At 43.5% G+C, this 14,748-nt stretch overlaps 1 protein-coding gene across 1 annotated transcript in view; it reads right to left on the reverse strand.

The window, feature by feature from the left end:
- The window catches only part of SF3B2 (splicing factor 3b subunit 2), a 277,506-nt gene that overhangs the window by 6,544 nt on the left and 256,214 nt on the right, over window positions 1–14,748 (reverse strand). Inside the window, exons 15-20 of the mRNA XM_069207931.1 lie at window positions 11,976–12,083; window positions 11,330–11,437; window positions 8,695–8,837; window positions 8,309–8,410; window positions 7,640–7,739; window positions 6,622–6,807 (exon numbers count right to left, since the gene is read on the reverse strand). Of these exons, the coding sequence (XP_069064032.1) occupies window positions 6,622–6,807; window positions 7,640–7,739; window positions 8,309–8,410; window positions 8,695–8,837; window positions 11,330–11,437; window positions 11,976–12,083 (747 nt within the window). The remainder of the gene's footprint in view (window positions 1–6,621; window positions 6,808–7,639; window positions 7,740–8,308; window positions 8,411–8,694; window positions 8,838–11,329; window positions 11,438–11,975; window positions 12,084–14,748) is intronic.

The following is a 14,748-nucleotide window of genomic DNA, read 5'->3' on the forward strand; positions in this document are numbered from 1 at the left end:
GGTCTGCAGCGTAGAATCTGCCTTATCACAAAACAGTCTGGTGTCATCAAAGGGAACTATCCATCAAAGAAACCGGGATATCCAAGGGAAATTCAGTGGTGTTCATACAAGATTTAGAACATTGATGCCCACGTCACAGGCATCAGAGTCCAGACCAGACATCAAAATATGTATTTCTGTACCCTGGCTATTATATACAGTTTGGGAGAAGGATTTCAAGAACTACTCCAACAAGGCAGACAAAATCTTACTCATCCTAACCAGGAATCATGGGTGAAGGGACTCCAGAAGCACACAAAACGTAATGAGTACTCTGCTAGCCCAAGGAAAAAACCCTCCCCCATTGAGTCAATTTTGTTGGGCTCCCAGCTCAGTAGTGCAGATAGTAATGTGTTTGGATTGGCATTACTGGTAGATGCTTGAAAGATAAAGATTGAGAGTCAGATGCTGCATCAAAAGGCTTAACCACCAAGCGCACATGTGTGCTGCTGACCAAAGGCTTGACTTACATACATTGCTGAATAAAGTCTGGACCAGCTTCCTCATATTCTTCTTAACTATAAGGAATATGCTCCAGTCCTTGAAGAATATCGAAGTCTGAATCAGAGGTGGCCTCCACTCTCCTGATATATTGCTGCAAAGGCAGGGGAAGAGGGGGAAAGTTATCTTCAATATGGGCCTGTTCCTGGTGTTCTCGCAGTGCTACATGGAGTGCTCCCTCGCCGACATAACTTATGGATCCGTCAAGCGAGTTGGAGCATGATTCGCAAACAATGCTGATGATGGTGGTGGTGGTGGCACTGACCAACCATCAGAGACTACAACAAGGGAGTAAAGGCATAGCCCATCACAAATGATTTAATTGAAGACAGTGTCAGTTGGTGCTAGGGAAGGAACAAAAAGCAAAGAAGAACTGGTGATTCAAGTTGATCCGTAGTATCCAAAAGCTCACCAGTGGGATCCAGAATAATTTTGAAGAGTTGAACATTGACTTTTTGAAGTCAGCAAACAGCTACAGAGTCGATGATGGCCTTGAAAATGGGAGTGCACGGCTCCAGGACAGGAATCAGCTCTTTAGTGCCATATCACAGAGGTGAGGGTGGTGCACAGATGAGAAGGCACACTTTGTAATTTGTTATGTTTGTGCTGGCTCTCGAACACTGACTGCATTTTGGACTTACACAAGGACAGCAAACAGGAAACATGACCAGATACAACTTTGAGACTTGGGACTGTTGGTACTTCTTGTGTTTAGCGATGTAAAATTTGGATTCCTATTATCTGATGGTCTTTACATGCATCAGAAAGCATTTGCCTCAGTACCTAGAGTTGTGTTTGGTGCAAAGGCTCCACAGACATACTTAATGGAGCAAAATTACCACCATCCGCTTGCAACAAGTAAGCCCCATCATTTTAGTTGGTGGCATATCGTCACATCTAAAGTTTTGAAAAACTCAGTAACAGAACTGAAAATTATAGGCACAAAGCTCAGGACCTGCATCAAAGAACAGCAAAGAAGGAACCAGCACCACTGTGTAGAGTTTGCACCTATATGCTGCGTAACGTCATCATGCGCTGGCATGAAGACATATCTACAGAAATATTTGGGGATTCAGCCTGGTGCCTATGGAGGTTTCTGGATTTACAAAGCTGATAGGGCAGTGAGTCCACAGACAAAGCCATCGAAACAGAAGGGGATATCAGACTACAGCAAATGATGGCTCCGTCGATTGGGATGAAGTAGTTTGTGGTGGCCATAAACCAGGCTGAAGCTATAACAGATTCTTTATAAAATAAATAACAATGTGGTCATGTAGGAAGTTGGCTCTGTATGTGCTATTTCAAAGTAAGGAATAGCATGCACAGAGTCCAAGGGTTCCCCTTAGAGGTAAAATAGTGGTAAAAATAGATAATACTAATGCTCTATTTTGTGGTAGAGTGGTCGAGCAGAAGGCTTATCCAAGGAGTAGTGTTAAGCATTTGTTGTACATACACATAGACAATAAATGAGGTACACACACTCAGAGACAAATCCAGCCAATAGGTTTTGTTATAGAAAAATATCTTTTCTTAGTTTATTTTAAGAACCACGGGTTCAAATTTAACATGTAATATCTTGTTTGAAAGGTATTGCAGGTAAGTACATTAGGAACTTTGAATCATTTCAATTGCATGTATACTTTTCAAGTTATTGACAAATAGCTACTTTAAAAGTGGACACAGTGCAATTTTCACAGTTCCTGGGGGAGGTAAGTTTTTGTTAGTTTTACCAGGTAAGTAAGACACTTACAGGGTTCAGTTCTTGGTCCAAGGTAGCCCACCGTTGGGGGTTCAGAGCAACCCCAAAGTCACCACACCAGCAGTTCAGGGCCGGTCAGGTGCAGAGTTCAAAGTGGTGCCCAAAACGCATAGGCTAGAATGGAGAGAAGGGGGTGCCCCGGTTCCGGTCTGCTTGCAGGTAAGTACCCGCGTCTTCGGAGGGCAGACCAGGGGGGTTTTGTAGGGCACCGGGGGGGACACAAGCCCACACAGAAATTTCACCCTCAGCAGCGCGGGGGCGGCCGGGTGCAGTGTAGAAACAAGCGTCGGGTTTGCAATGTTAGTCTATGAGAGATCAACGGATCTCTTCAGCGCTGCAGGCAGGCAAGGGGGGGCTTCCTCGGGGAAACCTCCACTTGGGCAAGGGAGAGGGAGGGACTCCTGGGGGTCACTTCTCCAGTGAAAGTCCGGTCCTTCAGGTCCTGGGGGCTGCGGGTGCAGGGTCTTTTCCAGGCGTCGGGACTTAGGTTTCAGAGAGTCGCGGTCAGGGGAAGCCTCGGGATTCCCTCTGCAGGCGGCGCTGTGGGGGCTCAGGGGGGACAGGTTTTGGTACTCACAGTCGGAGAGTAGTCCGGGGGTCCTCCCTGAGGTGTTGGTTCTCCACCAGCCGAGTCGGGGTCGCCGGGTGCAGTGTTGCAAGTCTCACGCTTCTTGCGGGGAGTTGCAGGGGTCTTTAAAGCTGCTCCTTGAAACAAAGTTGCAGTCTTTTTGGAGCAGGTCCGCTGTCCTCAGGAGTTTCTGGTCGTCGTCGAAGCAGGGCAGTCCTCCGAGGATTCAGAGGTCGCTGGTCCCTTTGGAAGGCGTCGCTGGAGCAGAGTTCTTTGGAAGGCAGGAGACAGGCCGGTGAGTTTCTGGAGCCAAGGCAGTTGTTGTCTTCTGGTCTTCCTCTGCAGGGGTTTTCAGCTAGGCAGTCCTTCTTGTTGTTGTTGCAGGAATCTAATTTTCTAGGGTTCAGGGTAGCCCTTAAATACTAAATTTAAGGGCGTGTTTAGGTCTGGGGGGTTAGTAGCCAATGGCTACTAGCCCTGAGGGTGGGTACACCCTCTTTGTGCCTCCTCCCAAGGGGAGGGGGTCACAATCCTAACCCTATTGGGGGAATCCTCCATCTGCAAGATGGAGGATTTCTAAAAGTTAGAGTCACCTCAGCTCAGGACACCTTAGGGGCTGTCCTGACTGGCCAGTGACTCCTCCTTGTTGCTTTCTTTGTTCCCTCCAGCCTTGCCGCCAAAAGTGGGGGCCGTGGCCGGAGGGGGCGGGCAACTCCACTAAGCTGGAGTGCCCTGCTGGGCTGTGACAAAGGGGTGAGCCTTTGAGGCTCACCGCCAGGTGTTACAGCTCCTGCCTGGGGGAGGTGTTAGCATCTCCACCCAGTGCAGGCTTTGTTACTGGCCTCAGAGTGACAAAGGCACTCTCCCCATGGGGCCAGCAACATGTCTCTAGTGTGGCAGGCTGCTGGAACTAGTCAGCCTACCCAGACAGTCGGTTAAGTTTCAGGGGGCACCTCTAAGGTGCCCTCTGGGGTGTATTTTGCAATAAAATGTACACTGGCATCAGTGTGCATTTATTGTGCTGAGAAGTTTGATACCAAACTTCCCAGTTTTCAGTGTAGCCATTATGGTGCTGTGGAGTTCGTGTTTGACAAACTCCCAGACCATATACTCTTATGGCTACCCTGCACTTACAATGTCTAAGGTTTTGTTTAGACACGGTAGGGGTACCATGCTCATGCACTGGTACCCTCACCTATGGTATAGTGCACCCTGCCTTAGGGCTGTAAGGCCTGCTAGAGGGGTGACTGACCTATACTTGCATAGGCAGTGAGAGGCTGGCATGGCACCCTGAGGGGAGTGCCATGTCGACTTACTCGTTTTGTTCTCACTAGCACACACAAGCTGGCAAGCAGTGTGTCTGTGTTGAGTGAGAGGTCTCCAGGGTGGCATAAGACATGCTGCAGCCCTTAGAGACCTTCCTTGGCATCAGGGCCCTTGGTACTAGAAGTACCAGTTACAAGGGACTTATCTGGATGCCAGGGTCTGCCAATTGTGGATACAAAAGTACAGGTTAGGGAAAGAACACTGGTGCTGGGGCCTGGTTAGCAGGCCTCAGCACACTTTCAATTGTAAACATAGCATCAGCAAAGGCAAAAAGTCAGGGGGCAACCATTGCAGGGAGGCATTTCCTTACAGGTCATCAATACAAATGTTTTTTTTTTCTTCCCCCCACTACAGTGGTGAACTCAGATGTCCCTGTCAAATATTTTGGTTGGAAAAACAGCGACAGCTTTCGGGAGGAAGAACTGTGAGCCAAATTCATTTTTGAATGTTCAACAGACTGATAGACAATGTTTGAGCTTGAACCAAAAAAGAAGGCAAGTACTGTTTTTTTCCTCAATGAGCTGTTATTAAAGGCGCCTGTTTATCAAAGTCCAACTGTGGCATCTGAAGATGCTTGCATTTTTACACCTTCTATAAAGCAGTGGATGATGGGGCAATCTTTATAAAATCATCCTCCTAAGGGCCTTTCTTTTGAGCTGTATCTCCCGAAGCATACACCAAATGTCTATCCTTTTTTTACAAAGGACTTTAGCCAAGAAGCTTTTAAGCTCTTGCTTCTGATATGGACAAAGGCAATCATTGGTACGGCTCATGAGCATAAATCCTCTCTAAGCTGGAGGAGAAGCAGAGTCCAAATATAAGTTTTTTTTTGCCTCCATAACAGATGTTTTATCCATGTTCAAGACGAATGTTGTTCTGCCTTAAAGAAATCGCCAAACAACTTAACAAGTAGTGAAGGCTGAAACTGGACCTAGAAATGGGATTTCCAGGAGGAAAAAAAGAAAATAGGAAGGAAAATTCCATCGCTGAAAAGAATCGAACTGTTTTAGCAAGAGACTCCCTCACTATTAATTTGTCATTGTAATATGTACTATAGTGGCCTCTAGAAGAAGTGGAGTGTTCAGCGTATTCACCTCTAAAATGTGGACAGTTTTCAAAGATGCAGGAGTGCTGCTAAATGACATTACATTTTGCCTATGGATACGTTAAACCATTTCACTGTCAGGTGAAGTATCAGGGATTCCCAGCATGAGTGTGAAAAAAACAAGCAAAGAACACTATTAAAGACCCAGTGTCCGAGAAAAACAAATTACTTCACAATTACAAGAGTGTGTCCCCTGGGACAGATTACAGTGACTAGCTTATGTGAACAGTGTGGTTGTTTACGCTCCTAGGTTGGGATGCCAATCTGCTTTCATTTTTCCACTCTGAAAATAATTGCACCTGTAAATTATTACCTTTGATGTACAAATAGACTATTTTTTAAAAACAGTAAACATGCTCTATATAACGCTGTGTGATACTGCAAGTACACAATGTTCATAAACCTCACTCATGATCTCAAACCTGATCAAAACGAAGCACTGGGAGATGCTGATCCTGATTTTCAGCTAAAAGTGATGCACCAGGTATACCTGCTTAATCTAGGACCCTACTGAAAATTAAGAAGTGTTTTTTTAATAGATAAACTTTCTTTGGCACCAAGCAGTTCTAACTAACTGGTAAGAAGAATGATGAGGATGACAAACTAATTTATTTGACTTAATAAGATCATTAATAATACAATGTGCATGTTCTAGTATTTGCATTATCCGTATGGCCTGCGAATCTTCCAGGGTCATTTGCCTCATTTGTATTGCAAGCTGCTTTTTTAGAGCTTGGAAAATGGGCACACGCTATTATTCATAATACGTGAACTGTTCTGTCCACTTCTAAAAATGTACACTCCTGCCTCTCTATATGGTCTCACCATCTCCATTTACAACCAGCTAATTTTCACCCAATCTTCTTTCTTGACCAAATATGCATTTTTCCAACCCCCCCCCCACCCCCGCCAGCTTGTTACTTGATGAATTCTCACAAACCCTCTTTCATTCATTTCTATAAACTCACTGTCCCCTACATTCCAGTTGGGTGCATTCTGAGACTGACAATTTCACTGTACCTCCCATTTTTCTTCTAAAACAGCTGCAAACTGACACCTTTCCAGACTCCGTACTGTAATCACAAGGGTGTTAGTTCTACTCCCCTCGGCAGCACTTGCACTATATTCCCCGGTTATCTTGCTATATCCGCATAATCACCACTGCCCCCAATCACCCCGTCTTCCCCTTAAATTGGATGCATGAGGCCCTTGATTCTCATTTAGGCCTATACCTTCACATCTCATTTTCCTTATTGACTGCTTGTTCAGGCCTACTCCATTGCTCAGTTATAATCTGTCTGCTCGATTCCCCAATGATCTCACCTTCTGCTTGGCAGCATGCTCTGCCACCATGTCGCTGAAATCCTCCTTCTCCACCTGTGCCTGTTGTTCTCGCACATGCTCTTCATACTTTTGGGTCATGGCCATGGGATCTAGCTCCAACTCCTCAGGTGCAAGAGCTACTTCTACTCCTTGCAGCTCTGGTGCAGGCCCTCTCCGGCCCATCGCCTGCATGTCAAAATATAGAAGTCACTTAGAATGGAGGTGACCAAGTGAAAATTACAGCTCATATGCCAGCACCAATCTTCCTGTAAGTAAAAAATCTCTCACACAAAACCTCCATGTGGGGAGAGGAAATTTGTGTCAAATGTATGACTTATTGTAGGATAGAGGATGCAAACTGAAATTTCCATTGCACAATAAGCCGCGATAACACGTTCTATTGATTTTCTCTTTAAAGTGGAAGTTCAACCTCACAGCTGGTTGGCAACCAAATGGCCCACTAAATTAAATCTCCCAAATTGTACAGGCACTTAATTTTTGTCAGCATAATTTATGACACTTTTCTCAACTGTAGCTTCTGAAAGATTACTCTCCCTCCTTCCTATTACATGACTGAAGAAAAGCCATTTGACAGTTTGTTAATTTAGGTGGGTACATTGGCAAGACTGCTCCACGTAGTGAAACAGTGTATCATATGCCTATTTCACAATATAAATGTGTTGGAGAAAAACAAGTATATAGAAAGGTGATGGTTGCTAAGTGTTAACTGTCAGCTGTCCACGATGGAAAAACGCAACAAATTGTACTAAAAATAAAATGACAATTAGCAGGGTTTTATCATTTAGGCCATGCAGTGACCAAAACGTGTGCCATGTAGAATTTCCCTATAACTCCCAAACCAACACAGCTTAGAAGACCAAAGAAATATGAATAACATTAAGTGCATATAGAACTACTGCTGTCCATGATGGATGACAGCACAACAATCAAGATAATATTCTCTCGAGCTACAAAATTACGCACCACCCTCACAGAAGTATGAAGGTAAATCACTTACCGCAGCCATGTCATAGATGTGCGTAGAACCCATCATGGCTGCCCCTAAGGTTGCAGGCCGCCTTTCTGGTAGCACTGTAAATAGTTGTGGGGTCTCAGTACTGGAGGAAAAAAATTAGAAGACGAAATATGAGTGAAAAGTGACAAAGTTCCTTCTCAGCACAAACATTCTCATGGCGTCACTCCCTCCTGCTACATAGCAACTAGCTTTAATGCTGCATTGTCAGCAAAGACAGATGGCTTCAGTGACCCAAAACAAATGCATGAGAGCAATAGGATTAAAAGAGTGATATTAGCGCAGGTAGCTCAGCACAATGTTAAAGACTCAAGCAGAGACAGAAATGAAGGAAGCAGAGTTGAATTGCAAAAATAAAAATAAAAAACAGCATCTACCTTCAAAACATGGTTTCTCTCTCTGTGTGGACATATAGAAGATGGTAGCACATCCCAATGACTGCATTAGCATTACTTTAGCAATAAATGTTATGAGAAGGGATTGAGGGAAAGGAATGGAGAAAAGCTAAAACTTTATGTTACTGTGCTTCGTAACTGGATAAAGAAACACACAAGAACCCCGCCAATGTCTACATAACCACAAAAATATAGGGAGCCCTACTGATGTGGAGGAGCTTCCATTTAGTCACACCATCAAGAACTCCCATATTCTTACCCATCCATGGCCTCCTCGATCTTCTTCTTTCTCAGCTCGATGAGTTCAGGAGTCTCCATACCAGCAGGAACAGATGAGATACCACCTGGTGTAATCAGGCCACTGTATGAGAAAAGAGAAAAAAATAAAACACACTAAAATTCCATTTATCTGGATGTTGGTATATAGAAGTATGGTTGTTAGGGACCAGTTATCAGCAAGCAGAATTCAAACTGTACTTAACCAAAAAACTACACCTGGGACTTTCTTCCTCTCTTTATGCTCCCTGCTACTCTTTCAGTTGGTCACAATTCATGTGCTTCCTAGGTCTTGGTGTTACTGAGTACTTAGAAAGAATGCAAACCTCGAAGATGTATGCTAATCTAAATCCAGAACTTCATGCTCACCTGTCAGCTGGTGTGATGAAACCAGTTTCATCAGGCTTGTCCTCATCGCTCTCCTCCTCCTCTTCTTCTTCCGAGGACTCTTCATCAGAGGGTTCTAACTCCCCCCATGGTGTCCGGTCAATCTCCTCTTCCTCTGTTTTGGTCTGAACATATATCAGCATGTCAATGAAAGGGACTTTAGTTTCATAGTACTGCTTCAACTTTCCCTCCCACCAACAAGGTAAATACTACCGGAGAAGGGGACTTAGTGATGAGGAGCTTATAACCATTAGAAGACCCAAGTGAACTCTTTATTCTAATGGATCTACTTTGGCCCACAAGAAGATTTTAAGTTACTGGCCCCCCAGTTCTTGTGTACACTTTAAAGTCAAGCCCTCATTCTTAGTGATGCCCAGCTTACTTTCAAATTGTACCTCTCGAGAATGCAGGTCTCAGCGTGTAAAAATATTTTAATTACTCTAAAGTAATCCCTTCAATATAGGGCTTTCATTGATTATAGATGTGCTCTAATTTTTTATTTTTAAATATTTAACACCTCAAAAAGAACATTCACATTTGCCTCAAGATGTCGGTAGATGTTTAATATGCATGATCTAATCCTGGAGTAGACTAATAGCCCGAATTAAAGTTTGCTGGAAACGGTACCCTGCCACAAGTCTAAAAGAGGAGCCTGTCGGCCAAATAAATGTCCCCCACCGTGTTTAGGGTCGGGAGAACCAATGTCTTTTTGTTGAAAGAGACTGGTTAGCTATGTCAATGGAAAGCTTTCTTCCATGGCCAGGTGCAATGGAAACCGTCACAGGAAGGGCACTGCACCGCATGCCCTAGCGGTGAGGGAAAGAAAAATAACAAGTAATGACCACCTAAAGCCACAGAAAAACCCCCCAGGGTGTGGGAGTCACTATTTTATTTTTTATTAACAAACTTCAACTTTGGAGTTGGTTTTGAAAACAGAAACTGTAGTAAAGTTTGGTGAGCAGCAGTGAAAACTCACAGCTGCCATTTCCCAAAATGGGTGTACCTTGACAGGAACCACAATGATGGCGGTTCTTGTCAAGGTATAGGAATTACTGCTGAACCGACAGTCGTCCCTAAAATTAGCAGAAATTAGTCCATCAGGTTGGTGGATGTAATGTTCTCTGCCACCTTGATGGAATGTACTCCGTCTGCTGAAGTAGAGATCAGGCCTTAAATTACAGTCCAGTAATTATAGTTTTTAGTTATCATTTGTGGATAGACATGCTTTCTTGAATATACCCGCTTATCAAGGCCAGGCCGTGGATCCAGGTCCTAATATTGCGAGTGACCCAAAATCAAAACAAGAAAAACCTAAACAATATATAAAAGTATCTCAATATATAAAAGGGTGAAATGCTGGGAAGCACTATCTTTTGATAAGCAAAATAACAGCTTTGGCTACAGTAGAATATAAGACTTCGCAAGTGCTTTTCAACTATCACACCAGCCTCTCTAGGCAAGCTCACAGACCCACAGTTAACACGTGCGTTCTCATTTTAAGTAGGAAATATTTGGATGAGGAAATGGTAGGATGAGGAAATGGTAGGATATTTCCAAATTTCAAGCACACACATTCTGAAGGACAGGCTAGTAGAACATTATAGGAATCTGTCTTTTCTCACGTATTCTCAGAATGTTTTCTTTTTCTTTTTCTGATGGACTAGCTAGCATATTGTGACTCTGGGCAGTAGGAGACTGATAAACTCTTCACTCTGTATGTGTTCTAACCCTAAAGCATTCCAATGCCTTATTAGCTCATCAGCCTGGAAAGTATAATAAGCGCTTTGTTCACTTTAACGGGTGAAATGTGGTATAACCACAGAAAGAAAGAGAAGAGTACGTAGAAAATAACACCATCACCATGATCTTGTCTGGGAAAATGGTAACCCCTAGTAAAGATGTAATCTGGATGAGATTGCTCATTTAAAAAGGCTATTTGAACTGAGCTAACCTCATGTAGAAAAATCATTACGCTTTTTAAAGTTCATCAATGTAGCTAATTTGGAGTAACAGCTTGTGTTCTTGTGGCAGGCTGACATCGCTGTTCTGGGTCTGGAAATACGGTCTGCAAGGATTATGCTGCAGTTCATACCGCTCTTGAGCTTCTTCAGAACTTTGCAAGCAACTGGTAAGGGCAAGTATAAAGCAAAAAGGAAAGCCCTTGACAAATTCATTAAAAAAGCAGCAGCACATGCATGGTGCTGGAAAAACACTCTCAGAATAATGTGTGCTGTGGCAGAAGTTCTACAGTAAGCATATCTGATATGTGTAAATGTTTTATTTTCGATAATCATGCATGGACTGAAAAACACCACTTTTCGGACAGTTCAAGCAGACACTGTTTGATGCTCTAGAAATTGATTAACCATTTGAACAGCAGCAGCAGCGGTCTGACACTTAACGAGTTACGACTGGGGCAGCAGAGGGGGATAGCGGTAAAAACTGCATGTAACCACCAAAATGCAGCTCTCTTACCCCAAAAGGTACAATTACCAAAACCGATCAAAACCCAGTCAAGAATGCTCCAATGATGTGAGCTCACTAAGACCTTTTACGACTAATTTACTGGAGTCTAGGGTACTTTTCAACAAAAAGTGGCTGTGTCTGCCCGTCCTACCTGGAACTCAGCAGCATTTGTCCCAAAGACATCCCCGTACAATGGTTTGCCAGTTTCATCCACAGGGGGTTTGCCCCAGCCTCCAGCATGATATCCAAATGAGCAACCCTACAAAGGGGGGGATGGAGGATGAGAGGGGGGGGAAGAGAGAGAGAGAGAAGAATTACTGGTGGCCTTAGTCTTGGTCAACACAAACATTTGTACAGAACAAATACAGACACTAAGTATAAACATCTCCAACAAATTTTCATATAGAAGTGCTCTCAATCCTGTTTTGTAGGAACTGCACCAATATCCCTTCCAACTGTGTAAGCATGGTCTGCTTCAGTTTCATGCTTGTAGGTGGTGAGGAATGTTGTGCCCTATCAAAAGCACAATACATTAAAGTGGAAAATTACCTGAACATCTGTACTTGAGAGGCACATTTCTATTCAAAAGACTCTTGAAGCTCTGAAGATTCAGAAGGGGGGGGGGGGGGGGGGGAGAGGGGCTGTGACCATGCAAGCAATCACAAGCCTCTTTAGATATGTGGGTATATTTAAGTCACTGCAGTCACTGCACCCAGGCAGTCCTTCAACTCTATCCTGGTCAGGAAGAATAACAACTAAAGCCAAAGAGAAGCCTGGTTTCCATTCATGATTCTTACCTCAGGAATGGGGTTATTCAGCCCTGGGATCTTTAAGTTGGGGTATGAAGGAGGAGGGCCGTACCTCTGCATGGCAATCAGCCATGGTGGGGGAACCTTGTGCGAGTTCTGAAAAGAAAGACAGAAGACATAAGTTTATTTCAATGCTAAAGAAAATAGGCTAGTGTTTTCTATGTAAACATTTATTTCCATGTTATTCACACTGGATACCGAGATGCTCTTCTTTAGAAGACAACCTATCCAAGGGATAAGCTAAAAAATAATATCGGCTTTAAATACTGCATGCTACTTAACCGTAAAGTGGATGCAAGTTAGACAAATGAACACTACCAGTCTACTGGAGATATATATATATATATATATATATATATATATATATTTTTACCTAGTGGTGGTCGTCACTAGGTACTTATAGATAGGACATAGGTTCTAAAGAAAAATAATTGTTTTCTATATCTTTGGCGCCGGTTGATTAATATTCATAAAATTTCCCAAAAAAATTGACAGTCACTCCAGCTGTTCTCTGGATCTGTCTTTTTCCCCACTGATTTTCCCACAGAGATTTCGAACAGCGATAGCACCCAAAACATTGGATGGCATTACATCAAATTTGGCAGAAAGGTAGCTCTTGGTCCAGAAAGAGTCCTTTTTTTTTGTTGTTTGGTGTAAAATCCGTTCTGTAGTTTTTGAGAAATTAAAGAAAATTCAAATTTGCATATAAAGTGACGCGAAGGACTGGCAACCCTCCCTTATCTCTTGTTGTTGTCTGATTGGCTGCCAAAAATTCAACAGGGAAGTGTTGGCAGACATCTTGGGACTCAACTTCTTCAAAAAATATGTAAAAATAAAAAAAGGAAAGGGGGCATGGATAGAGTCACCTTAACCCCTTAGCTCTGGTGCTGGGGTCCCGCCTCCACCCCCCCTCCGCCCCCGACAGTGGTAAACATTTTTTTTTTCAATTTTTGCCACGATTTGCAGGAGATCAGGCGAAATAATAATAAAAAAATAAAAATAAAAAACAAGCACAGACTTCTGCGCTTATTTTATAAACAGCCCCCAGGTGGTCCCGGTCTTGGCTGCAACGTCAATTTAATGCAGAGGTTGGGTGTGCCTGCAGCCCAAGGGACCACCATCTCCCCGGGGCTTTCAATGTATACAGTGCCCCAAGGTAATTATAACTAGCACCCCTGCCATGCACAGTTTTTTCGTCAAAAAGTAGCAATGATGTTATCATAGATTTCATGAGTGCTGTAATTTGTGGGGTAATTAGCAGTGCATGGTGAGAGAAAGAGTTATAGTTGCCTTAAAGCATGAGTTATAGTTACTTCAGATAACTAACTATAACAAGTGAATTTCTATGGTTTTGTACGTTCAAAATGTGAACCTACCTATCCTTTTAACCTTTGTTTTTTTAAAGTGAATTTCTGTTTTCTTTTTTATAATTCTATTTCCTTACCATTATGTCCCTGTAACCTTTGCTTTTTTCAGTCAATTTATATGGTTGTTTTAATGTAAATTACTTATCATTACTATACATTAATCCAACCACTGCAGCGCTTGGTGGCGGTTGGCCGCAGGATGGGACCTGGACCTGCGCCCAATCCCTATGACAACCCAATTCCATGCCGCGCACAGCCTCCATAACCACCCAATTCAGTGCTGCACACGGACTAAGGCCATGCGCAGCAGGGGTTGGCCACACCAGGCCCTGAGACCCACCCTTATAACGAAGTGGTTACTTACCAGTAGGAGTAGTTTTGCAGCCTGAAGTTTTCTGGATTCACATGCTGTGCATCATTCCGCCATCTAGTGATTGGGTCTAGAATTGACTCCCCCATACTCTTCCCCCTCCCCCCCTTTTGGGCGTCATCGACCACCATTTGGTGCTAGGTCCGTCCCCTGTAGGACGTCAGATGGCAACCCGGAAGTTCCTGTGTGTAGTAGCCGTCTTCAGATTCTTTTTTTCTTTCTTTTTTTGCCCTTTTTTCCCAGCTTCAAAGTACATTAGACCTCTTCACCACCTGTTTGTCCTGTTCTCATTCCCGGGGAGGCGGGTGGGTCACATGTGAATCCAGAAAACTCTTTAGGCTGCAAAACTACTCCTACTGGTAAATTACCATTTTGTTTAAAGCATGAATCCTTTTCTGGATTCACATGCTGTGCATCAGATTGTGCAGCGGTTTTCCCTTTATTTGGGTTGGTTGGGTTGAAATGATGAGCTTGCACTACATTCTGTCCCACTTGGGCTTCTTTATGCATTTGGATGTCCACACAGTAATGTTTTGTGAAGGTATGTAGGGATGCCCATGTTGCTGCTGTGCAGACAGTGTCTATGAGTACGTCTGCCATGAAAGCTAGTACTGCACTCTTTTTCCTTGTTGAGAGTGCTTTTGGGCAGTGAGGTAGTTATTTGCCAGCTGCTGCACAGCACGTTTGGATTGTTTCCATGCTCACTTGTGCGATAGTCCCCTTTCTGAAGGGGGGATTGTTTACTGGATTTGGCATAGGAGACAAACAGTTGGTTTCCTTTGGGGGCCGCTTGGTCTCCTCCAAGTAGTATATCTGTGCCCTTCTTAAGCCCAATGTATATGGTTTTCTTTCCAGTTGTGTTTGTGGGTTCTTAAAGAAGACTAGCAACTGTATTATTTGGTTGTCATGGAATTAGATCACCACTTTAGGTAGGAATTGAGGGTTCGTTCTGAGAACTACTTTGCCCTTGTCGATTTGCAAGTATGGTTCCTGTATTGTTAGCGCTTGAATTTTGCTTACCCTT

This window comes from Pleurodeles waltl, chromosome 9 (genome assembly GCF_031143425.1).
Source record: "Pleurodeles waltl isolate 20211129_DDA chromosome 9, aPleWal1.hap1.20221129, whole genome shotgun sequence".
Lineage (NCBI taxonomy): Eukaryota > Metazoa > Chordata > Amphibia > Caudata > Salamandridae > Pleurodeles > Pleurodeles waltl.